Source organism: Drosophila miranda, chromosome 2 (genome assembly GCF_003369915.1).
Source record: "Drosophila miranda strain MSH22 chromosome 2, D.miranda_PacBio2.1, whole genome shotgun sequence".
Taxonomy (NCBI): domain Eukaryota; kingdom Metazoa; phylum Arthropoda; class Insecta; order Diptera; family Drosophilidae; genus Drosophila; species Drosophila miranda.
Genome location: NC_046675.1, coordinates 21080634 through 21107541, shown reverse-complemented (window position 1 = coordinate 21107541; position 26908 = coordinate 21080634). Strand labels below are relative to the sequence as shown.

At 41.1% G+C, this 26908-nt stretch overlaps 2 protein-coding genes across 3 annotated transcripts; both read left to right on the top strand.

The window, feature by feature from the left end:
* Nucleotides 1-9110: 9110 nt before the first annotated feature.
* On the top strand, nt 9111-26402 carry LOC108157460. 2 transcript variants are annotated; one of them, XM_017289533.2, is made up of 4 exons: nt 9111-9693; nt 19703-19892; nt 24454-25088; nt 25169-26402. In XM_017289533.2, the coding sequence occupies exons 2-4, from the start codon at nt 19721-19723 to the stop codon at nt 25190-25192; spliced, it is 831 nt and encodes a 276-aa protein (XP_017145022.1). In that variant the 5' UTR covers nt 9111-9693; nt 19703-19720; the 3' UTR covers nt 25193-26402. The 2 variants fall into 2 exon arrangements, with proteins under 2 accessions (XP_017145022.1, XP_017145021.1); XM_017289532.2 differs by having other exon boundaries at nt 24454-26402.
* LOC108157459 lies at nt 22556-23674 on the top strand. Its single transcript, XM_017289531.2, has one exon. It carries the CDS (start codon nt 22634-22636, stop codon nt 23660-23662), a length of 1029 nt encoding a protein of 342 aa, XP_017145020.1. The 5' UTR covers nt 22556-22633; the 3' UTR covers nt 23663-23674.
* Nucleotides 26403-26908: the final 506 nt, after the last annotated feature.

Here is a 26908-nt window from a genome sequence, read left to right as displayed (position 1 = left end):
ATGTACAGGAAAATCTATTTTCTATCTATACAAACCGCTACATATATATATGTATATTTATTTATTTACATATTTGACATTCACACTAATTATAATTATTTTGTATGGACTTATCAAAGTAATCTATCAAACTGTCGACTTTTTCGTTCAGTGTAGTTACCTGAGCAATCTCAGTCACTCAAAGATACACCAAAACACACAGATACACCAACACACTGATACCACTCATTCAACCGGCCAATACAAGCCGTGAGGCGATCATTTTGTAGCCGCCTCTTTCGACACACCAACAGCAGGTATAAACACACACGAATGTCAGATACACAGATGCAGACTTAAACCCACACTGTTACGGAATTTAGCCGGCTCTCGCTAGCCGCTGTAGCTGTAAATCTATTCAAATCCGCCATAAATCAATAGCAGTCGATAAATATAGTAATAAAACAATCCAAACATTGTTCACTTAAGGAAAATTCCGATATAATCTGTGAATATTTTACATAATTTCCAGCGAAGCTTTTGACCTTAGTCAGTCAGCTCTTGTTTGATCAATCATTGCGATGTATTGGCAACTCTGTTCATTTATTTGTTAAACTCTCAGTCGAGTGTATCTGTGTGAGGTTGTCTGGAACTGTGTGGGTTTTGCTAGTCGTTGATTGGTTGCTGTTGGCCACGTTTAAAAACCTATTTATAATTTTTTTCTTCTCTCTTGTTGCCTTTTTTTTGGCTTTGGTAGTTTATGGTCAACACAAAAGGTGGGCTAAGAAGCCGTGTCAGCCAATGGCAATCAGATTTCTTTCTCTCTATTTGTGCGTGTGTGGGTCTGTCTGTGCTTGTGACTTTGTCGTAGATTTGGTTCGCATTTAATTGGATTCAATTAGCTAATTGTCCTCGGCCTGTGGATTGTGGCTACAGGGAGGAAAGGAAATGGATTGTCTTTTGGAAATATGGAACATCTTTATCACGAGTGGGAAGTGGCATTTTAGAAAGAGATCAGACTGGAATTGAGTAAGCAATTGTGTTTGGTAAGAATGGAATACGTGAAGAAAATACTCAGTTTTCATTGCTAAATGTTAAATAAAAATTTTAAATTATTGTCTAAAGTGCGTGGTTTTTAACATTTTGTATGGTTTTATTTTCATTAAGAATTTTTATCCTATCATATCGTGTGTTCTATGTACTTCTTGGGTTCTAAATATTTATTATGAAAATCCACTAGTTAAAATAACGATCAATAACAAAAGTATTTAATAGTTAGTTTAGTTTTAGTTTTTAGTTTAGTAGAACGATACAGAATTCATTTTAATAAAGTATGATTATTTTCAATCCAATATATGTAAATTTTACACATATCATAAGTACGAGTAGAAATCTATATTATAATCAATTAAGAACAATCTAATTAGCTTAAAAGGTCTTTAACTTTGGCAAATTTTAAGTATATTCTTATCCTTAATATCTAATTGTCAATTATCAGTAGTATAGAATCTACACGCATTGAAAATTATATTGGTAATATATGGGCCTGCCTTAACTCAATAAATTCCTTTATAAAAGGACGACAGTGTGAAGTGGAATTTATTGTACATATATGTAGATAATTAATAATAATTGTTTCATGATTTAAGAGTATTTATGATTAATAAATCACCTTAAATGATTGTCCAAAGAAATTACAAAATTTGTTGCTGGTATTTTGGTTTGTATTTTATTTGCATTTATTTAAGTATTTTTGGGAAATTTATTGGCCTGGCCTGAATAGTCCAATAAATCACGACTTTCTCATCCAGTAGCAGACAGACCAGACCGAACATCAAATTGCTGTCAATGACTCGAGGACAGGACTCGTGTCTTTCATTTTGTATTTTTGACCCTTTTGTTGGTTTAGAATTTCAGCTATGGGACATGCAAGGAAATTAGCATTAAACATAAACAAGTCGTGCGTTATCTGCAAAGAATATTTAATTAGCAAAGAAAAGGGGTTCAGTAAATCCAGCGATCGATCGATCGATCGATTTGAAGAGGTGTAAGACAGCAAGAGTCCAGGAATTGAATACAAATTAATGAATTAATTGCCAGCGTAGCCGAATCGGGAACAGTGTCGTTTCCAGACGATGTTGGAAAATATTTCTATAAAATATTGATAATCGTTTTAATGGGAAGAAAAAAAACCAAACAAAAAGTACTCATATGGCTATAAAATTTGAGCTTGAACCAATATTTAAATACCAATTATGTGATGAGTCATTTACCCATATGGTAGTATATCAAGTCGTAGTTAAGGCCTTCTTCGGCATGCTCTTTGAACTCTGGGGCCGTCGCGTGGCCAAGAAACGAGTCACCCGATGCCACTCTGGCTTTGGTGACTCAAACACGTCGAGACTATCAGTAGACAACATGAATATTAACTAGCCAAAAAGGAAAGGTAGTCAAGAGGGAATGTTCTAGAGTGGGGCCCCCATGTAACTCAACACAGTTTTGGGTCAGACACTCAACGAAGCGGAAGTCAGGCAGTCAGTCCGTCAGGCACGCGCTGATTTCCTTCAGCCTTTGATTTAACCGATTTTCAAGAGGGAACAATTGATGATCCGGCCATATATGCACATACGAGGGCAGCCTTTTAAGTCCGTAGCCTTGGATATTTTTAGTACGACCAGTTCGAATCGGCCAAATCATGCTTAGAACTTTTTCTTCTACGGTATCGTTTTCTATAATTTAAAGATGACCAAACCATTTATCTTTGGAGAAAAATATATTTGAAACAAGCAAATTTCCGTGTCATGATATTCTAGGATTTTTCTAGTATTCAAAAACGGTTGTTGTACCGGAAAAAATGGATGCTGTGCGCAATTTTGTCATATGACATACCATCAAATAGAGGCATCTTTAGGCATTAAAGGTACTAAGATACTTTCAACATTCCAGTTGGCTCCCCTTGCTCCGATGCACGTTGCTCCACTTTGTTTAAATTCCTTTCGATTCTTGGCTGGTTTTGTTCCTTATTGTTTTGGCCCAGAGCAATCCCACGCCTATAAAAATCAAGGGAGTGACCCAAGCGAAGACCACAGAGCCCAGCACGAGTCAGATGTCGAATTTCATTAGACTCAACTCATGTTAACGCAGCTGTGGCTCATAGGCCTCATGCCCAGGACTAGGCCCAATTGCAGTCGACTCCTCCCGCCTATTGTCAATAGAATTGTAAACACGTCGGTTCAATGCGCCCACAAAAAATAAAAACAGAAGAGAACATAGAGAAAATACAGAATTGAATTACATGAAAATGCCCGATGCGTTTGCGGAAAGGAAAGGAAATCGTACAAACTGGTCATGAAAAATGCATCACTCGACCGGCAACAGACTATAAAACGTTTCCCGCCAGGCGATTACGACGACAACGACGACGACGACGACAACGTCTGAACTTGGCCCAGGAGGGACTACGGCCGAGACTGTGGCTATGAGAAGACTGATCCTGTTCCTTGCCGGGTGATGAAAATGTACGACTCTTGCTGGAGGCGCTAAGTGAGCTTACAAAAAATATTTCACTTTTGATGGTGATGAGGTTCGGTTGGGGTATAACAATTTTTTGGGGAAGTATATTATGGAATAATAAGGAAGTTAATACTAGATTGTACTATATCTGTACGACAAACATTTTGAAAACACCCTCAACAATATGAAGTTCATTTGATCCTTCTAGCACAATCGAAAATAAACCAATGGTTTGCTTCAAATTAAAGTCATATGTATGTATGAACAGACATACCTTATTTTTTAAGTATCTGAACCCACTTATCTTACTTTAGGTCCATTATATGTATAATAAATTCTTTTAGTATTCCTTTTATCTGTCTTCAGTCTATATATGTATAATTGCTGCCAAATGATCCCCTACCAAGTGTAGAGCATTACTTGTTCCCCATGATTTCTAGCAGTCTCATTCTTCTTATTTAGTTACAGTTCCACGCACACCCAAAGAGAGGGACAGAGTAAGAGATACCCAAGCAGACGCCCCGGGGTCGCTTAAAACTTGACCAAGACAATCCTCAAAAGGCTGAACCAACGATGACGACGGTGACGACGACCAGCCGTCTAGGTGGTGCTGGTGCTAGTGCTGGGGTCTCTTGTGGTGTTGTTGGTGCTGATGCTGGTGGCGGAGCCGGGGCTTTTGCCCACTCTGAAATCAATCGATTCGACATTATTATTAATTTTTCATAACTTCTGCAGCGGCTAGCGCGCTGGCGGCCCTCTGTGTGCAATATGGCGCCCTAAAACCCCAGCTCCATGACCATGTGAAACTAATCTATTTGTGCGGCAGAAAAAAGGGCCGCCTAGGCAGACTCCAACTAAGCCCGGGACGGGTTCATCCGCATCCTCAACCTCAACCTCATCCTCGAGCCGCGGCTGGTAGGTAGTCAGCGGGCAGACCGGTAAGCGGAGTCGAAGCGTGTTATCTGCTATCGCTGCGCTTTGATCTTTTACCGCTTCTGCTTTGCATAATAAATTCGCTATCGATGAAAACTAACTTGCAACCCGAGATGCGGAGTCCCTCGCTCTCGGGTCTCGGCTCTGGGGTCTCGCGTCTCGGCTCTGGAGTCTCTGGCTCGTCTGGGCAGGGATTTCCCGGCAATTTGTTTGCCTTTTGGCCATCGGCTGTTTAATTCGATTGCCAGCGCGATTTCGGCTTCGCCTTAACCATTTTATTACAATAGCATAATTTTTTACTATGCTTAATGAGTTCTGCTTTGATTAGTTTTTCATATTGTTGTTGTCGGAGATCTCGCTTCCCTCCTTCTTTGACGATCTTTGCCCGGCGGCCAAATTGTTGTTTGTTGGGTGTCTCAGTCTCAGTCTCAGTCTCAGTCCCAGTTCCAGCCGGTGTATTGGCTTTTGTGGTAAGGCGATGAGAGGGAAAACGACTCAAGCTGTTCGCAGATTTCATGTTGTTAGCATTACTTATTGAAATGTTTTAATTTAGCAATTGAGTTTTATATAGCAAGTCGGCTTGTGGCAATTTTATAGGCTTATTGATCTACTAATTAGAATTTAGAGAGACTGCGAAGAATATACCGTCTGATGATTCTATTAAGAAGAGAAAATTGACAATGAATAGCATTTGAGATGGATATTAAATATTAAAATACATGTATGGAAATTATTAATTCATATGTTGGAATAGTTAAAATAATTATTATTATTAGATTTGGTATTTAGTTATTCGGTTACCTTTTTTCTATCTGTACATATTTCTTGCTTTTAAAGGAAAGCTAAAAATACTTTAAAAGTATGCCACAAATATAATGAATTATTTATGTTCGTTCCAGTGTTTTATAGAATTCAGCGTTTTAAATTTTCAAATTTGAAAGTACCCGCCATAAGCTTCTTGCAAGCCCACTAAGCAGTATATACTAAAAGCTTTCGGCTAAAAGCTTTGCACTGCTTATCGAGATAGCAGTGTATAACTGCTTTCATGCACACTGGACTGCTTGTATAATGACTGCTTGCACATGGCCTGCTTGTGCCCGCGTAAATTGAAATTTTAGCTTGTATCGCTTTTTGGCTGTGCTTGGAACTGTAACTTAATAAGAATATTGAGACTACTAAAAATCAGAGAATGGAAATTACACTCCACATAGTTGATGGTATCATTTGGAAGGAGTTGCAAAACGATTGCATGATAAATATTGCAGTGTGCGAATACCAATAATATTTTGAAATCTGTTCAATAGTTCAATATACTTAATGCAATAGAACTTAGTAATCTTATTTCTAAGAATCAGTAATATTGTCTGAATGATTTTTACAGCTTGAGAGGGTAATCCTTGGTCGATCACTATACTTCAGCAAGATCTATCTTTTGTTGCTGCTGAGATTAGGTATTTATAGCGGGCTCTGACGTAGGTCTAATAAATACATATATTCTCAATGTGAAATGTTGACATGTTTCGTTTAAAAACACTGCCTAACAAAGTTGGGAAATTTAATACAATATGTACATAGATAAATTTGTATGTTTTGGAAGAAATTATAATATTCAAGGTTACGAGTAATTACATGTTAATGTACATTTTATTTCCTCGAAGCTCAGATTTTTGTTGCCAAGTGTTTTAATGGAGGTGAGTTCTTTTTGTTTTGCTTTTACCATACGCTATCAATCTGTCCGTATCAGTATGTTTTATGAAAGAGTATATAGATGTACATACACATGTGTATGTGTAGATGTAGAGGCTGCTGGGGGCCATCGGCTCATGCCCACACGCAACGCGTATCTGTATTTTGCTCCCCATAGAACGGCGCATGGGTTTGTTTTTATTTCTTTTTTTTTTTGTTTTTTCGGTTTCCCTAAGGCATGCACGCGTTTGTATAGTATGAGAGAACGCTATGTGCGAAACAAATATGCGCTATATGCAAATTTGACTTGGCGGAGTATTTTCGGCAAGTTTCTGTGTTTATTTTCTGAAGAGGCCTTGACATTGGGCATGTGCAGGGACAAAAACAACAAGAGTTGACTCAAAAAAGAAAAGAACAAATAATTAAAAAAAAAATACAAAGAGGTGTGTGGCGGGGGGTATAGCAAAGACAACAAAAATCTGACACATGCCGGGAAAAAACCGGCACAAACCGTGTGTATCGCGAGTACCGAGAAGTCGGCGCATGTCATTGTCATTGTTATTGTTACACACACACTCACTCGCAAAAGCATTCGCACATGCGGCGTGTGTTCGTTCCAGTGATACGAGTCTCTCCCCGCCTTAAAAAGAAAACATCGGTCCGCCGGGTATCGTATCAATTGATAACTGCACGACCATAACAAAAAACGACACCGACACCGGCCTGGTCCCCACTCTGCCGAGTCATTGTGTTCCTAAGAAAAAAAAGAATTAAATACTTTATTTTTAGCAAAGTCTAAGCACTTGCACCATACAAAATTGCGAAACTTATTCGGCGTATGCGGACGGCTCGAAATGTTGGCTACGAAAAAGAGCTGACCTGTCGGTTGGTGACTCAAATAGAGTGCGATTTATTACAAAACCGATTTGAAAGGTAATTATAAATAAAGTTAAGATTTACTAAACATTAACATATGTATTTACATGTATATATCATAAATTCAACGGAGCGGAAGCAGTTTTCAAAGTATTCCTGGTCCTCATTTAGGGTATCATCTGACGGCAAATGAACCGCTTAAATCTCGTTAAATTTTGTTATGTTTTTGCTGATTTTACCACCCATTTAATTAGGCGGTGATGGAAAGGTAGCAGACGGGCGGCAATTTGCCTTGCTGCGTGCGTGATGGTGTGGACAGCGCGTGTTTGATTCCTCGGGTGTCTAAATTTGGCCGTACACTTGATTACGCACTTAAATTTTATAGACAATTATGTTGGGATCCTTGGGGGAGGGAGGTTATGTCTATAACATTCACGCACAAAAACGCGACCACGCCCATCTGGTTAATGGCAATTAAATGACACCGTGACGGTAAACGTGCGGTTTACAGGCAAATGCAAATGTTATGATGCTTGTCCCCCAACCCTAGCCAGTCATACGGCCCAGTTTATAATAGGAATGTTTCTTTTGTTTCACGCGCTAACACGTGTCGGCAATTGAAATAGAAAAAAGTGTGTGCCCCTGTCTCCAGGCCTTTGCAGACACCCACGAGCCCATTAAAATCACACATAAAGAGACAATGAATGTGATAGAAGGGAGAAAGAGAGAGAGGAGACGGCGGAGAACGAGATGGCGACAACTGTCGACTCATGTGTTATGCTAATTCCTCTTTTATTGTTTTCTGCTCGCCTTTTGCTGCCATCTTCGGTTCTTTCGGCCAGACGACAGTTAACGTCACTCTCAGAACCAGACGATTAAAGCGAAACAGGAAATCAGACATCGCCCGCCTGTTTACCGTTAGTTTCGCAAGCAGTGCTAAAGCTGAGCGCTGTGGCTGAGGGTCCGCTGCTTGGACCCCAACCAAACCAAACCCGAGAAAAGCCAAAGGCCATTGAATTGCCTTTTCATTACGACAACAGCGAGAAATGTGGGCCCCCAAAAATATATATGTTTGTATATCCAACCATCAACACAAACACAACTCATTGAAGCACACACACACACACACACACACACACAAACACGCAAGCAGTGCGAAAGGGGGCAGAGACGGTGGGAAGGAGGAAGCGAAAGCAATCGGCCGTAACAAAATTTCCGACACGTGCGACAAAATTGCCTGTCCATGGGTGGGGTGCGCGGGCCTTGTGGGCCGCAGGGTCTGGGCAGGAGGCAAGCAGTCAAGCAGGCAGACAGGCCCCAAACAGAACCAAAAACTTAACCCAAAACAAAAGGCTCGATGGAACCCAGTGAATATTTTCGGACAGTGTAGACATTGCCTTAGTGTAATAAATTGTTGCCGCAACATTGTTGCCGAAACACTTTTGTCCGAGCGACAAATGCGTGGGCCTTTTCAAATCAAATGTGTGTCAACGGTTTTGGTTTGTTTTTGTTCTATATGGCTAAAAATAGTTTTTATTTCACATTTTATATGTTGAAGATGCTTGTGTTCATGTGAAAATCTAATTTACTGTCAGGCACCATATTTTATTAAGATTGTATTATAGAGATAAGATTAATTAGTATTACATATTGCATATGGATCAAATTAAATTGCGTACAAAAGTCAATTAGTTAATTAATAACTTATCAGCTAAAATGAGGAATAATTAATCAGATAATACTGGTAAGTGCAAGGGGATAAAAAACCCTATAATGTATAAGTATTCCAAAAATATGTCTACACAATACAATAATCAATCGAGCATCAGATCATATGAGAATGTCATTGGCATTAATTTTATCATTAAGGCCATTAAAGCCATTTTAAAGAGAATAATTTAAGCATATCTGAAACAAATTGGAATATTGATAGTTACTTTAATGTAAATAAATTGTATCATGTGGATAAATAAATGTTTCCTCTCCTAAAAGTGTTCAATTGTGACGACATCTTCACTGGCTGAAGAGCTGAGATTTTTACCGCGGTTAAAGTCAAACGGACCCACTGTGCGGCGGGGCCATTTAAACGACGTTCGGTCCATGGCTCGCGTTCATTCTGCTTCGCACGGTCGTACGGTTCGGTTCGCCTCCCAAGTAACGGGATATATAGCACTGCCAAGCTTTGAAAGCGTCGTGTTTGTTGTTTGCGAGCGCGCGTGTTCGTGCGAGTGTGAGTGTGCTGCTGCTGTTGTTCTTGTTGTTGCGGCGACCCCACGCGCAACGAAAGCGAAAGTTTTGTTTGGCGCGCGTGTTGCCATTGCCGTCGACGTCGACGTCGCAGTCAACGTTCCTCGGCGTCTATGAATTTGCACACACACCTCTACCCAGCTCTAGTCCGTGCTCGTGCACATCCCACCTAGAATAGATTAAAAGCGTGTGAAAACAACAACGAAAGCGCGCCAGGGGCAGAGAGAGAGAGAGATAGAGAGCGAGAAATATGCTCATTATTTTCAATGAGGGTGCAATAAATTAAAAGAAGCGTGTTTATGCTGCCATTCTGATCTGTTTCTGTGTCTGTGTCTTTGTCTTTGTGTGTGTGTTTGAGTGCGCTCCCAAAAAGAGTTTAGCCAACCGGAAGAACAACAAACCAACAAATCAACATCCCCATCATTCCTACCGCATTTCCTGGAACGCTCATACGAAGCGGTAAGTCCCTACTCCCCCAAGTGCCCCGGTGCCCCGCCCCCTCAAGGCCATAGAAAAAGGTTGTGCCATAAATCTCCCAGCATTAGCATTAGCATTTGCCAAACATTTGTGGGCCACACGTGCCGCGCGAAATAATAATAAAAAAAAATTGCATTTGACAGTCGACTTCCGATGCTGAAAGCTCTCACCGCGCTAGAGATGCTGCTCTGCTCGGGTCTGGTCTCGCTCTCAACCTCACGGCCTCGGGTATATCTTTGTGTGGGCCTCGCATTTTTTACCCTCACCTTCTCAAGGACGAATTTAGGTCAGGATTCACCACCGCTCTATGAGCCCAGTCCCATTGACGCATGTCATGGCCTTTGGCCTTTTGTTGGGTGGTCCTGTCTGTTGCAACACCCAAAATGCATTACAGCGCGTCACATGGCGTATGCGCAATATTGATTTCTCTAGGCGCATAAAAGCTCACAATGTCAGGGTAAACATATTAATAAGCAGAAGCAAAAACACATTGGAATAGTGACAAAAATTAGCAATAAAATGCTAAGCAATAAAAGAAAAAAAATGATGAAATACAAATAATGGGATATCGGGTAGCACCTAAAAATTGTTTAGGATAACATTTAAAAGATGATTCGAAGTTTTCTAAGTATTTGGAATAGCGAAAATCAATAAAACGATATGAACCATGTATGATTTTTTTTGTTAACCTCCAAGCCAAAGATTTGTTTATGTCAGAAGAGGTTTTGTCATCCAGAGAATGCATAAATAAACAATTATCTGTCGCTTTCATTGTAATGATAGGATCATATCAGAATAAACCATTATATTGCCCTTTTCTTTTTCGATACAACAATAAAGGCTAAAATGTTTCCAGTAACATACTCCATATTTATAGCTTTTGTTTTGATAGAAAATTGTTTACTTTTTCGGAACTAAGCAAAACTTCGGCTCGAATGTGCGTTAGATATGGCCGGGCCAATGCTTATTTATTATGATTCCAAGAAACGCCACATAAAGAACTTCCTCTCCCCATACAGATGTTTTCTTTCACTTGAACAATAAACACAGCCTTGGCGTGTGAAATGTTCTCTGAGGAAACTCCAAATAAACATAAACCATTGTCTCCCCATAAGCACAGTAAAAAAAAGAACTAACAAAATGGCAATGTGGAGAAATCGTGGCCACTTTTTGAGAGCAAGTTTTTGCAGCTGCTCTTTCTTTGTGTGGTGGTGTGGTGTGTGGAGCTATACGTAGAAGAGAAGAAGCGATGTCTCAGCTAAAGTGAATCAGTCAGTGACGACAGCTGTTTGTTTATTTGTTTATTCAGTGTGGAATCAATGCATTTGTTTAACTTCGACTTTGGGCTTGACAAGTCACTGGTATAACAATGGAATGGAGAAACTTTTTCAAGTGGTGTCTTAGGCATTTAAGACAATAAACCGCAAATCTGTGAAGGCTTTACTTGGAAATATGTTTTTATGGGTGGAAACTTTTTCAAAAATACTTATACACTCTCCGTCTGGTCAATGCCATTAGCAGGAAGTCGTCACAAATACGTGGCCATGTGCACATTGGCATAACCATATCTGTATCTACACGTATGATAGGTAACTTTTGCGCGTGTGCCTTGTGGCCGCCCCATTCCTGACACCCCATGACGACCATAATCGTAGATTTATCATTTTTGCTCGAGCGCGCGCGTTCCGAATTACAGCAACAAATAAGAACAACCTCCATCCGATATAAATATAAACAAAAGCAAAAACAAAAAAAAAAATAACAGCAAAGCGTTGTGGATACGCTGATCAGGGGCAGAGACTATGACAGCGACTGCGAGCGCAATGCTGGCTTTGGGCTCTGCCCCGATTGCGGGGGAAACGAGAGCGCGCGCAGCTTGGGGAAGGCGCAACACGTGCGTCGTTAATTCAATAAGAACAAAAAAAACAAGAGAAACTCTGTAGCTTACACACACACACACACACACACACATTTGAAGAGAGAGTTTGGGATGAAGGCGTTCATTGTTTTTGCGCAGCCAGCTCTCTGATGGCTTGTGTGTCAGATTAAGGGGAGAGAGAGCAGAAGCTTTTATCTCTCTTTCTCTCTCTCCGTGACTCTAGGCACGCTACCTTGCACAGCGAGAAAAACTGAGACAAGTATGTACAATATGTATGCTTTTTGCTGGGATTTTTCACAGTTATGGTCGCCCTTGCCATGGCTTCGCTTGCTAGTGGCAATTGGGCTGCCGAAGCCGTCGACTGCGGCTGCGACTGAATGACAGGGTCGTCTTTGTTTTTGCAATTTCCCTTACTAGTATTTGTGTGTTGTTGGCTTTGTGTGAGCTTTTTTTTTTTGCATTTTAATTTATGCCGGCAACTACAAAATTAATTCTCTTTTTCGCTTTATCTTTTGGTCATGTCGTTCGCTTCGTCGTCTGTCCCTTTTGAGTCGCACGTGTGCGACGCATCTGTGCCGGTCTCCGTCTGTCCCTGTCTCTGTGTCTGTGGGTGGTAGAGGCTTTCTAAACTGTAACATTTCGAAGAAACACAAAATGTTAACGGCTACTGTATTAGCCGACCCGAACGCCCATGAATGCCAAATGTGAAACACGAGACACAGCCATAACAATAAAAAATTGCCTAATTTTCTATGGGTATAATTAATTTGCCTAATGGCATATTAGGGAGATTACTACTATGTGGGATCCATGGAGATTTATTCAAATCCCTTGAAATATACGAGTATTAGCCATTTCCGCCCAGTCAAAAGCGGGTGTATTATTTTAATAAAATCAAACGGATTTCAATAGGATGCTGTGTGATGTGGCAAATGGGAAGTGAAATAATTTATTCCCTTAGAAATTTATTCAACGCTTCTAGTCCCAGAAGTTTGACCGCTGTCTCGACCACATGACGTATGAGTAATGTGTGTGCGTTTGATTTGGTTAACAGCGGAAATTGCCATAATTTACTATTGCCGGGTGATATAACTCTAGTTTTCCAGTTGCTCAGTTATTAAAATGACACGTAATTATATTCAATCCCAGCCCCAGAACCAGCTCCAGCCCAGGGCGCCATAAGCTTGATGATTAATGAGATTTCACACTCCCCATACCACAGTCGATCCTTCGTCTGCAATGTGTGGCAATGGGCGCTCCTACGTGCATCGGCTAACTAGATGGTCAGCAACTAGGCAAACACTATATACACACACATAGATATGTATAGATAATATGCCCGACCGCACTCGGAATTCGTTCCACTAATTGCTGACCCAATAACGAGAGACACGACGCTTAAGTAAATGTAACCGTAAATTAATGCACGCGCGTGTATTTGTCCGAGTGTGGGTTTCAGAGGGAGAGAAAGAACGCTGCCGAGGGCTGTATCGAATTTGGGATACCCATTATATGGACAGACTCTTAGCGGTTTGAGTAAGATACTTATACATATTTCATTGGTGTAATAAATAAGAAATGATGTAAGTAAATGTTAAATATCCAAATCACATAAAAAAAATTATAATATTCAAATTAGACTTAAATTAAATATAAGTAAAACTTTTAGCACTAGGATAGAAACTCAAATAAATTCAAAAATAAGTATAAATATATATATTAACATTAATTTTATGCAAACTACCACAAATTTGAGTCCAGCCTTTTTTCCTTATTCGATGGGGATGGACGGGCAGACATAGTACATACATATGAGCATATCTACCTTCTGTAATTTACGATTAAGGGGTAAAAGAGTGAGCGGTAGACTAAGTAAGCTCTGATGTCCCATCTTTTGTCTCACTCTGTCGTTCTCTGTTTCTCATGCTTCATTATAAAAGTGACACACGTGCGGCTAAGACAAACAGTACACAATTATTGTGTTAGCATCTCTTCCCATCTTTTGTTTTGTTTCATTTTGTTTTATTTTATTTTTGCTAATTTTATGGGCGCATTAGCGAATTATATTTCACTGCCATTCAGCCACTAGGCAAAGCATAAATTAAACAAAGGCGGGGTACGCAGCTGAGGAAACGAGTCGAGTGTAGTATGGGGGCTCGGGGAATGGACAAACAAAACATCTGATGGCCAACACACGCGCCGCTATTGGCTTCTGGGGGATTACCCACTGGGGGCTTTTTCAGTGAACTCCTTTGGCCATCCGACTCCGACTGCCGCACTCTTTTGTAACCTAACCTGAACTAGGGGTTCAGGCTCATAGAGTTGTCATCCACTCACTCAATTTTGGCTGACTCACGGAACCAACGGTTGCCTGACTTTTGAACCCACGAGCGGAATGTTTCTAGGAAGATGTCGTCTACGAGTACGTAGATTAATCATCAACTAGATTAATTTATAATATTTAAATGCTGATAAAAAAAAGAGAGACCTTGACCTAGAACAGAATCTATCAAGTGGTGTGTTAGCTGGTTTTGAAGTAAATGGTTGTTTCGAAGTCAAAACATGTTTCGGCCATTAAGAGTAGTAGAGGGGCCGTGACGTGAAGTTGTCTCAATGGGTACATACCATAAAGAAAGAGAAGTGAGTAAAACAAATGGTTGTTTTTAAATATAAGATTATAATTTGTTTATTAAATATAACTTTTGGCGCACCTCCATGTGAAATATTCTACAATAACAAATCTATTTCTAACTGGCTCAGACTTTGTATACTCGAGGCACATTGAGACACACGTGCCAAAGAAACAAAAAATTAATTAATTAATCAATGGTATATGTTGCGCACAACATTTTTATGATGTGCCAATGAAACGAGTCAACCACGAATTATTGCCGACAAAATGTCAAGCTCTCGAAGGCCCCAAATTTATGTTCACGAATCATTAAATTCATTCAAAGTGGCAGTCAACGAACAATGAACAAGCACTGTTCGGTCCAATTAGCCCCTCAACAATCGAATCGAATACAATACAAAAGTTGTCAATAAAATCGAAAACTTGAAAATTAAAACATTCTCTTCGGTGGCAGCAGCAGCGGTCTGCGCGATATGCAAAGATCTGTGCTTGATCTCTACAGATTCATCAATTAGTAACGCACCTTTCTGTATCACACAGTCACATTTGTGTTTTATGTTTTATGTATTCCGGAGATCGGGTTTCGGCTCTAATGTTTTGACAATCAATGTTTTATTATGGTTTAAGGCACCTCAAGCGTTAAGCTAATTTGATTGGTTGATTGATTTTTGTTGTGGATAATAAGCGGAAAGAAACAAAAGAATAAAATCTTTATTTATTGCTGGTGAAAAATTTGAGGAATTACTTAATATATTTCCATATTTTCTTTATGGATTCCAAAACAAAAAATTCAAATTCAATAGAAATTTCATCATTGCCTGTAATCAAGGGAAATAATACTGATTGTTTACCTTATTAAAAGCGTCTGCTTGTATTTAATTCTTATACAAAATGAGCAGCGATTAGTCAGAGATTGGCTTGAGCTTGGGATTATTTGTTTGTCTTAAGTAGAAATTTATGCTGTATTGCACATTGGACCCCAGAGACAGACAATGTCTGTCATTTTCTGTTTGTCTGTCTGGGAATCGACTGTCAGAGCGGAGTGTGTGGCTATGGTTCCGGCTCGCTTCTGTTATTGGACTCCGCTTATCGGCTGGGTAGTCATTATTTGGCACACGTGTGTCTCATTTGATGTTTTTCGGTTTTTATTATTTGCTTTCCTTGTTGCCATCATAAACATTTATCGCCTTTCCGATGGCTAACCGAAAATTGATTATAAACAGAAGCAGCAGCGTCAGGCAGCAGTGGCAGCGGCACTTTTGCGATGGGACCATGCTAATCGTTGGAACGTTGTCTAGACCGCTCTTAGCAAGTGTCGCTTGAAGGCTGATACACGAGTATGGCTCTGCTCTCATTTTTCTCCTCTGTTGCGGCAAGTATCTTCCGTTTGCTGGCACGTTTTTGCCAGTCATAACCGTATCTAAACACAATTATGACGCATGTCGATTGCCTGCTCTTTTCACTATACTCTTTCAGAGGTGATTATTATTTCAAGCCTAAAAATGACTCGTTCCTACAGCCATCCACAAGCAAGGGTACATGTGCTTCGTTTTGTGGAAATTGGCTTGCCACATAGTAGGTTTCGTCGTTAGTGTTAATGTCTGACTTTCCGGCGCATGTGTCCAGATAAGAAGGAAAATTAACACTTTTACGCTGAGGTTGAGCTTGTGGCTGTGTCTATGTGGTTGTAGTTCCTGGCGTTGTCGTCATATCAGGGGGAACATGAGCAGTTCCAGCTAAGTCCTAACAAGCTATGGCATGAGATTTAATTATGACAGATGTAATGCTGTTTAAAGGAATCAAGGCACTGTCCCTTCATGTTCAAATATGCTCCCGGAGAACTGTAATACTATTGATTACAATCATAAACAAAAGAGTCATATCCGTAGACTTTTTATCTTTTATTTTCGGAAACCTAAATGCAAGTTCTTTTGAACATTCGATTGATTTCCAATCACCTTCAATAGTAATTATACCCACACCTGACAAAAGGCAGTGTATCTGGGGCTAAACAACTATACAAATCTCAAGCAAACATTGGCCTGGCTGGGGTAAACAGTGAATGTAAGAAATAATAATAAAATACACATGCAATGGAAAGTTTTATAGTCAAAAACAAATACAAAAAAAAATTGAGATTTCTGTTCGCTTTGGCGGTGTCTTTCAATGTGCGGCGCGTGTAAAGTTGTTAGATAAGGTCAGAAATAAATGGAATGCCCCATTACAGATTAGACATTAGACAAGGCAAGGCAGTCCGAGGTTGAGAAAAGCGACAGTGACAAAGAATGTACACATGCAAGTGATGTAATGGCAAAAGAGAAAAAAGGAATCAAGTTAATATTAAGTATACGCACCATTTTTTATCTTCTAAATTAAAGTTCTGCTTTTGGCTTTCACGCTTCTCCCCTAAGGTTGGTAATTTTATTTATGAATATTTCAAGGCATATTTAAGGGATCTTTACGGCAATTGCCGGCAGACACATTTTGAGAAACGAGACCCAAGTGCAATCTAAAACGTTTCCCTTCATGTGCGCTGCGTGCGCCCCAAACACGCGAGAACAAGAAGCCAGACGGGTTGACTGCCATACACCTGTGGGCAAAATACTAGCAATTCATATGAATTTAGGCTTGCGCTTTCGTTTGTTTTTAACATCTGTAAACCGAAGGTAAGGTTCTCGGTGGAAATTGGATAACCAGCTGTCGATGGAAAACCATGGACGAGGACTGGTTAACTAAAATTTATAAATTAAAAATAATAACAAACAAATAACAAAATAAAATGAAACAGAACACAAAAAATAAAAATAGTTTATAAAAATACCTAAATAAAATAAATAATTGAATGAAATAAGTACAAATAAAAATCGAATAGTACACTGAGAAAATTCTTTCTGAGATAAAATTCTTTTCTATTTCAAGTTAAATTTATAAAAAATGTATTTTTAATTAGCCCCGTATTTAATCTAAATAGGAAACAGTTTATAATAAATAAAATATATTAAAATGGTAGGAAATTTATTTAAATGTATTGAAGTTATTTAATTTAGATATGAAATATACTTAATGTAACCATGAAATATATTTTAATCTATTTTTTTCTTATTAATATTAAAATACAAGTACAATTTTCACTCTCGGAACCAATTTATTGGTATATATTTGTATATTTTAGTGTGAGTATAACAATTTTGTTGCTTTTTTTTCCTGGGTGTAACATCTGTATACCCGATTTAAGTTTTTGGGAAGACCACTATTAGAAGTAACACAGCTGTATATCTGCTGGGCTCACATACATATGTCTGAGAGAATGATGCCACTCACTGGATGAGGGAGGTACACTGATACATATGCAGTGCCCGAAGCGTTTCACGTTTCACATGACAAATACATTTGAAAATGGCAACGCCTTGGCAGACGAACACGCACGGTCACAGACATCGCCAGAGAGAAGAGAGTTCCTTAACCTCTGGAACTCGCATTTTGGACAAAATATTGTGGTGGTTCTTTGTGTCTTGCCGCCGGCCACAATTGCCTTGCCTTGAGACGCCTCAACAATTTCCAAAATAAAACATAAAGAACGAGGAAAAAACACACAAGCCAGACAGAAAGGAAATCAAATTTCCTTTCCGTTCTGTACTGTTGGCGTGTGAAAAGTCATTGGCATAAGCGCGCAGATTCTTTTGTTTTGTTTCCACTTTTTTCTATGACAGCTGACAGTTCGGTTCGTGTTTCTGCTGTGTTTTCGTGTGGCGTGTCATGTTGAACAATTATTGGCTAATTTGTACGCACGCAGCGGGAAATCTCACCAAAGTTGCTTGATTGACTTGACCCCAGAGCCAGTAAAAGGTAACGGCGGTGGAGAACCCCAACAACAGGTGTCTTTGTGCCGAAAACAAAACGTGTTTCTAATTGTGCCACCAACAGAGGATTCAATATTAATAGAATTTGCATGGTGGTTGAGCTCCAACAATAGTTTAATAGAAGCTTAGGCCCGGACTCCTTAAATATACCATCTTACCTTGGCTCACATTTTAATCTTAGGAAACATCTTGCTGGCCGTCTCCCACTTTCTTGTCCCATCTTCGGGGTTCTGGGTGGCTGCTGCCACGGTCCATAAGGTCTGCCACGCGCCGCATTAAATTTGCCATTGGGGCAATTCGTGGAGGCTTAGAATTTGTTACGCACAGTGCCGTCTTTTGTTACAGCACAACAGACATTTCACTGCCACTGCTACACTGCTGCTGGCCCTGCTCGGCCGGCTGGAATGATGACTAAGGACTCTACGACTCAGCCCAGCTCCGGCTTTAACTATCGGATGACGGATAAGGCATAAATAATGAAATGTAATTTCAACGCATATTGACGCATTGACATCAAACTGGGAGTCGGAGGAGGAAATCTTCTTAGTCGTCCCACAAGCATTTAAAGGACTTTTGGGTTCTGGAGGGTTGGGGGCAGCCTGGCTTGGTAGAATGCCGTCAAGGGCCACAAACATTTCATCATCGTCGCGGGCGCTTTTACCAAATGTAATTACACTCAAGAGATACACGTGCCGTCAACAAGCTCATTTCTTGTTGTTGTTGTTGTTGTTGCCGTTGTTGTCGTTGTTTTTGTAGTTGGTGGTGTGTCTGCTATACTTTTCAGGGCGTTTTTCAATTTGAATTTGACTGCCTCCAGGCACTTGAGCTCTTGAGGAATTTTGTATGAGCTCACAAAATGCTTTCTCCATCAATATTCCGCTTCCACCCCAAAACTCACTTTAAGTTTATTTACCTTTGGCGCCCGATGGTCGTTAGCCAGGATTTGAGGCACACTTAATGAGACTGTGGTGGTTTTTGTGCGTCGTCCTGAATTCTGATGCCACCAAAGTGTTTCTCCAAAATGTCAACTCGGTGTATGGGCCCCAGACCCGGGACTTGGGGTTTTGAACTTTGGGCATTGAAGGGGCAGCCGCTGATTGTTTGATTCCAGTGATTTATGTAGTTATAATGGCAAAGAGGGTAGGCTGCTCTCCAGCTGTATGAAGATTAAATGGTGGATTACGGGCAACGAGAACCCTTGAACGTGCATCGAAAGAAGCCATTCATAAGAGAACTTTATCCAACTCTAGTTCTCTTTTGTTCACTGCAATATAAATCTGTGGTATTTCCTTTTACTCTGCTTATCGCCACCGATTTATGGCCCCCTCCACTTGCTGCTCCTGATCTGATTTAATGTCCAAAAAAGATATACATATGTATGTATTCTGCACAGAATGCGGTGGGACTTGTGCTCGAGTTTAATGAACCCCCGAAACGAATTTTATTTAATTGAGTTGAGAATTTAATTTAATTTTTATTCCGTACTTGACAGCGCGTGCAGCAGCAGACGTTGTCCAGTGGCGGTGGGGATACTCGTATTTATGCACTGAGCGACCGTGTAGTCAATTAATCAATTTGGCGGCTAATTAATTGCGGGCTTTGTTTCTTTCTTTGTTGCAGTGTTAGCCACCCAAAGAAATGGCACCCACCATATGCTCGGACAAAAAACCGCTGCGAGATTCGAGGCGACATCGTGTCGTGGCAACGGCAGCCATTTCATCAGCCGCCACCACCGCATCATCATCATACACGTCGTCGTCATCCTTGCCAGCAGCTGCTGCCGCACGAGGCAGCTCAGTGCTTAGCTATGGTGAGTAACAGTACCAGTAACAGTAAGACCCTCCCCGACCCCTCCGACACCCACAACAGCCAATCTGGGAATAAGGGAAAGATATCGGTCACACTGAAAGAAAAAGGAAACCATTTTGCCTACTCTTAGTATTATAATCAAACCAATTAATGGCATAAGCTGGGTAAAAGGCTTTGAGCAAACGGAAAATATGAATTATTTTGTATGGTTTCATGTCCTTTTTGAGGAGTGCTTCACATGTGGGCGTAATCATTACAATTTAAGTTAATTATATTTCTATTTTCAGCAGACTGAAAGGTTGTTTCGGTAACTTGTTGTTTATTGCTTTTGTTAAATGATAAAGAACCTCCCACAATATCGCTTACGAAATGTTTAACCGGCTGTCAAACCCTTTTTACATTCCATCTCTCCATCATTGAGATGAATAAAGTCTTTTTTCTTGTTTTTTAGCTCAGTGCAGACAACTCTCTGTCGCTGCTGGGGGCGCACACGGCGCATACGTAACATTGCCTTCTATATTTATTACAATGTACGCTTTGTCTCCTTTTTTAGCTGCTCTTTATTTCCCTTGATTCCCTGCTGTGTTGTGCATTTGCCAGTCGTCTTACGCTCACGTTACGCGGTCATGTTTAATTAATTTATGTAAACTTGACCGCTCCCTCACCGCACCTCCGCCGCAGTCCCAGTCACCACAGCTATCTTTGCTTTCTCCCTTGCCACTTCCACTTGCCACAAGGGCTCTCTCTCTCTCTGCTCTGCTCCGTCTATAGCTGAACTAGAGGACGCACGTGCCTCATGCCCTGATGGGTCGTTTGGCGCTCCACGTGTTGGATACCAATGTTGCTGCTGGCAGTGTTGGTTGGTCTTTATTGAGGCTGTTACTGTTGCATGGCTGGCACGCGACTTTGGGGTTATGCTACAACAATTTGCGTCAGCAATTGGCCCACATGGCATATCCGGCTGCCGGCTGCCTGCTGCCACCTCCATCTGGCTGTAGCCTCTCCCTGTTGGGTAAGACGAAGCTCGTATGTGAAAACGGCCTGACAGATTTATATAAGCGATCTATCTATTGCCCCATGACTAACAATGAAATGGATATTGACTGCCGGCAGGCGATAGCCAGGGGAATTATTTTGAATTCCTTCAAAGAAATACATTTAATTTATTTATTTATTAATTATATAAATGAAAGCGTACGTTTGATTGATGGTGTGCAATATTTTTGGGGTTTTTTAATACCCGATAGTCGAAGAATACATGGGTAGAGCAGCAGCATATATATGTATATTTGATTTTTGCCTATTCAGGAAAATTTATCTGTAACTTGTGGGTTAATTTTTTCGACCATTTCACAACGAATATATATTCTGACCAGTGCTATTTTTATTGAGAAATATCCGAGAAAATAGGGTGGGGTATGTGAGTGTGTCATAACCTTTGCACGTTTTTGTTGCTGCTGTGCCACTTTTGCCTGATGGGCTGGGAGGGGCAGGGGGTCTCTTTATTTACATGTTTTGCACATTTGCTTCGCCTGCTTTTAGCCAACTGTGCTTTTTATTTGTTGTTGTTGCTTCTGCTTCTGGCTTTATTGGTGCCATATTCAATGCGAATTCATTGAAAGCGTTGCCTGTGTTTTTTTTTTTTGGTGTACTCGTTGCTGCCTACCCTGCTAATTTCCAGCAACACATAAAAATAAAACCGAAAAATATACGCACACACAAGTCTACAATAAAAATGGGTGTGATGGGGCCACGTGCGGATGCCTTCCGACGCTTGGCCCCCCTCTGGCTGAGTGGGCGTGGTTCCCTGTCTGGGGGCTTGGGTAGCAGCAGGTGACGGGAGCCTTTGGGCATTGCCCTCGCCCTCCGTTTTGTGCATTTTTAAATTGTATTTTTACTTTAATAAAGCATTAACCGTTGACTAATCAGCTGAGCACGGAACGAGGCACGTGGATTCCACAGTCATCAATGACGAGGTCGCTGGCGGCGCAATGAGCACAACAAACGGCAAACAGCAAACGGAAAAACAGCCACAGTCACAGTCATGGCCCCATCCTCAGCTCCCCAATGAAATGCAATGCATTGCAATGCCAAACGTAGACAGACGCAGGCAAGAGCATGTGACTGCTGCTACAGAAAAGCAAATAATGCTGGAGCAACAGAGAAGCCTAGGGTTCAAGATCTACGACTAAAGGATATCCATTATTCGGAAGAAAAGGGAACTGGCTGTATATATTTTTCACATAGTGTAGACTTTAGGGACATCCTTGATCTTTGTGATCTTTGAAAGCTTCTTGATGCCCTACTAAAACAACATTTACACAAATACAATATACCCTGGTACTCTACTAGTGTAGGGGGTATCTTGCATAAGTTGAATGGCGACAAGAGAACGAACGCCAGCAAAAGGCATTTGACAATTCAGGAAGTAAGTCAATTCTCGAGAAGAAGAGAGGGTGCAGTGGGTTGAATGGGGCGGGTGGGAATGGCAATCAATACTTCCGCATCGTGTTGAGGATTGTTGTCTCTGGTGCACATGCCAAGAACATGCGTCTCGCTGATTTCCGTTGAGAGCCCCCGGCCGGGGCCGCACTCAAGTGGAACGGGGCGGGGCGTATACGCAATGTTGAGTGCATGTGGGAGGCAAATCAAAATAGGCTTTGCCTTAGTTCTAAAATAGATACACAATTAAGAATACAAACAAAAACAAGCATAGGCAAATTTCAGTAACACACAGCCAAAATGAATGAATTATCGGTCATGGACTGCGCCAAGATGCCACTGGATCGCATGGACATGGTACAGCGCAGTTTGAAATGCAGAACCATCGAGATCTTTGAATATGACGAGCCTGTCAGCTTCACGGGGGAAGAGGAGGAGTTGGCCATAGAGCCCACGCCCGACACTGAGGATGCCACAGAGGATGACGAGGATCGGGCTATGCATGCGGTGGCCGAAATCGATTGTATTATCCGACGCATCGAACTGATGCAGCTTGCCATTAGGCAGCGTCAAAATCAAGCCATATCCGAGGACCAGACGGCCCCCGAAGAAGAGCAACAGCCAGAGGAGGAATATCTGACCAAAATCCAACAGTTATGCCAGGAGATTGAGCGCAAACGGAAGGAGCTGGATGTCAAAGTTGAAGTCCAGGAGCTAATGCCGGAACGGCCGAAGCCTCTGGAGCTGAGTTGCCAGGAAAAGGTCGAGGTGCGTGACCTCCAGCATGCCCACCATCGCCTGCAGTGTGAAATCTCGGAGATGATCTGCCGCTATCAAAATCTGCGCGGCACCCTGCGTGATTTTCGCCTCCGGATGTGCTCGATAAGCAAACAGTTGCGCCACATGTCCGCCCGGGCGCAGGAGTTCAACGAGTGGGTCCTACAGGTGGCCGGCGAACTGCACGTCTGCCTGGAGCGCTACCACTACTTGCTCCATCAGAAGATATCCAAAATAGAGGCACAGACCACGGCCAAGGTCCACGTTTTCCGATTTTTTAGCCAAAACAAACTATTTCTAATGAACAGTCGTCTGCCGAGAGATCTACGAGACCTTCGCTTTGAAATCGATGAGCTTTGTATCTATATAAGCGATTTGAGCGCGGAAATGGAGGAACGTTTTGATAAGGTTGAGCACTCGACCTGGATTAAGAACAAGGATTTCGGGAGCACTAAAGATCTCTCGACACCACTGGTTGAAATGCACTCGGTCTTGTCTACGGTTATTAAGGAAAAACCCTCAAAGATCAAAAGAACCAAAGCTAATAAATAGATCAGAACTTTATTGATTGATTGGTAGAGTAAGGAGAAAAAATATTTGTAGTTTTCTGTTGTTTTTCAGCCAAAAGTGATCTAATTTCCACATAAGTAGCTAACCCCCCATCATTCCATTATATTTTTCAACCGGCAAACGCCAAACCACTGCAGGCTGGCGCCATGAAGTCGACTCTTCCATTACATGCGGCGTAACACACTCACGTTTCAGGGCACTGGGGTTTGTGGGGCGGCTCGTGGGGCGGCTAGTAGGGTGCAGCTTATCAAAAAGAAAAGCTATATTTGCACAGCGCAAACAGGTGCCGGGCCCAATGAATGTTCCGATCCGAATGTGTGCACGTCGACTGCCATGTGCAATGTTTAAGTCGAAAAATGGAGGCAGGTTCCGTCAAGACCCTGACCACAGACACAGTCACGGAAATGGTATTGGGGAAATGATTTGTGTCAAGGGTGTATGGTGGGAAGGGGGGCGTTTGTGTAGGTCATGCGGTAGTGTGTTGCCATTTGCCAGAGCTCCCAAAAGCTCGTCGACAACTCAACAGCTGTTAGCGGATGGAAAAAGAGTGTTACGACTGCTGGGACTGAAAATTGATGCGAAACGCTTCGAGTCACGTTTCCCCAACACACGCGATGCACACAAACAGGCAGACAGGGACAGTCCAATGATCGGTTGACAACCGACTGATTAGCAGCTGATCGAGGGCCTCAGCAGCAAAGTTTTTATCAGTTATTACTTACTTGAATCCAATGTCTAATTTTTTTCTTTTTTACCGTTTTTTTTTTTTGCAGTAACCGATGGTTCAATGAACTCGGCGGGTCGCCGACGCCTGGTCAGACTGCACCGCCGAAGACTGCCACTGATCTTAGGCAGTGCTGCTGTACCGTCGTCCCCACGGAGTGGCACACAGGCGGAGGTCAGCAGGAGAGCGGCAATACAGACAGAGATGCAATCAGCGCGGGGCCAAATCGAGTCAGCAGAACACCAGACTGCACATCCACATCCACATCCACTGCAACTGCAACTGCAACAACAGCAACATTCCATCAGCGAGTCTATCAAAACAGTATTACAGCCTACCATGGCTAACAGCAGTAACAGCTTCAGTTTTAGAGGAGCACCAACAGCCAGACATTGTGTATTAGCTGAGTCAATGGACGACGATGGCGACAGTGGCTACGAGTACTCGCAGGAGCCCACCAAGGAGCAGCAGCATAGCTACCATCTTCAGAACACCGACGGTCTGCTCTCTATTGCCATCAAGACCATCAAGTTGGTGCAGCGTAACAAGCTGCTGCAGAAGCGTCTGGCACAGCTGCAGCTGGAGACATCGGAGTTCATTGCCTCGGTGTTGGCCAATCCCGAGAATCGGCAGTACCGCGAGAAGATCACCACCAACACCGCCCCCCCCAAGACGGAAGCCAAGGTCAGCAACATGCTGCTGCGCCACTAGACAGGGCCCTTGCCTAACCATTTTATTTTTTTTTATTTTGGTTTGTTTTTTAGAACCCATGCCCCGTTTTCGGCTGACGCTGGACGCCAATTGCAATTTCATAGGAATCCATCTATCTATTCTTCCAAGACAAAATCACATCTCTAGCAAAGCGCGCATTGAATTAATATTTTAATCTATTAAGGTCCCAACACGGCCCGTTTTCATAGTCAGCTCATTACACTGTTTGTTGTTCTCATGACGAATCGAGTGGCTGCACCACCCACTAGCGGAACGGAATCTAAGAGCGGGCGAATCTCTTCAATCTCTTCTATTCGCGCGCGCTTTTTTGAAATTTTGTTGTATTCTCATATATTTTTAATTTCGTGATTTTCAACACTGCACTGAAATTATGATCATTCGTTGCATACTTTTGGGCGGATTGAGTTTAAAACTCATTTTGCTGAATTTGTTTGAATATATATTTTAATTAAACATCTTATCTGTCATAAACGCTACTGCCACACTGCATCTAAAACCTTTATCCTATGGAATTGCAATTAGCAAGATATCAATTCGTATTCCCAAGGGACTTAGTTTTGAGCAATTCGTACTGATTATCTTTATAAAACCACGCATCAAAATCCAATATTTTGAGCATACAATTAAACAAAAGATCAACAAAAAAAACTACGTCTAACATATACATACATACATACACAAGAAAATAATATTTATAAAAATCCATGAAAAGTCTAACAAAAAAATCTATCTTTATCCGTAGAATGCTAAGTACTTTTTATGTTAAACATTTTTTACATTCAAGAAATAATTTATAATACATTTAATTACTATATTTAGTATTTACCAGGCATAATCATTGAAAACCCAAAACGCTTTTGGCACTATACAACAAAAATAGAATAATTCTACGTGAAACACGATTGAGATGTAAAGCAATTGGTTTAGACAAAAACAAAGCAAGCCGCTATACGTAATAGATCTCCGATATCGAAGGCCCCCAAAACGATGCTACCTATAGATACGGAGGAGTTATCAGAATGCAATGCAAATCAAAGTAAAACCAAATTTTATGCTAAAGACGAAGCTAATTGTTCCAATTCTAAACTAAACATACAAAATTATGTGTATCATCTCCTTACTCTCTACATAGATCGTAGTAATAAGTATTTCATTGACATTTTCTACCGTACAATAATGGCTGAGATATCAAATCATTTAAAAGAGATCGGATTGCTACAAAATAACTATATCATCAATAAAATTAGTGACAAATAAAAACATAAATAGACCTATTATGTTTGTACTTATTTCCCTGCGGGTTTCTTGGTTTCCCAATCAAAGCAAACAAGTCATGGCTAAGTGAGTACTTTGGTCGTGTCAATAACACCCAATCAAAGCGTTCAAAGACCGTCTCGAGACGCACAGATTTGACATGGAAGTCTGTCATCGAATTAGTCACGACAACGACAATGGGTCATTCCGGAAAACGTTGGCCGTGGGCAAACATGATCCCAAAGAGATTTTGAACTAGGTACAAGCTGATGAAAGCATCATAATTTGTTTGATGTTTAATTTTGTTGTAAGCGATTTGAAATGATTGTAGAACACCCCATCGAATACTTTGCCATAATGCATCTCCATTGAATGTCTATGAAATTACACCGCAATTGTTTCAAGTTCATTCAATTAAGTCGGGCCTCCTTCGACCGGCTCAGACCTTTTGAGTGGCATTCAATGGCTTTGAGTCTTTGATTATGATTATGATTATGATTATGATGGTGGAAGTACCT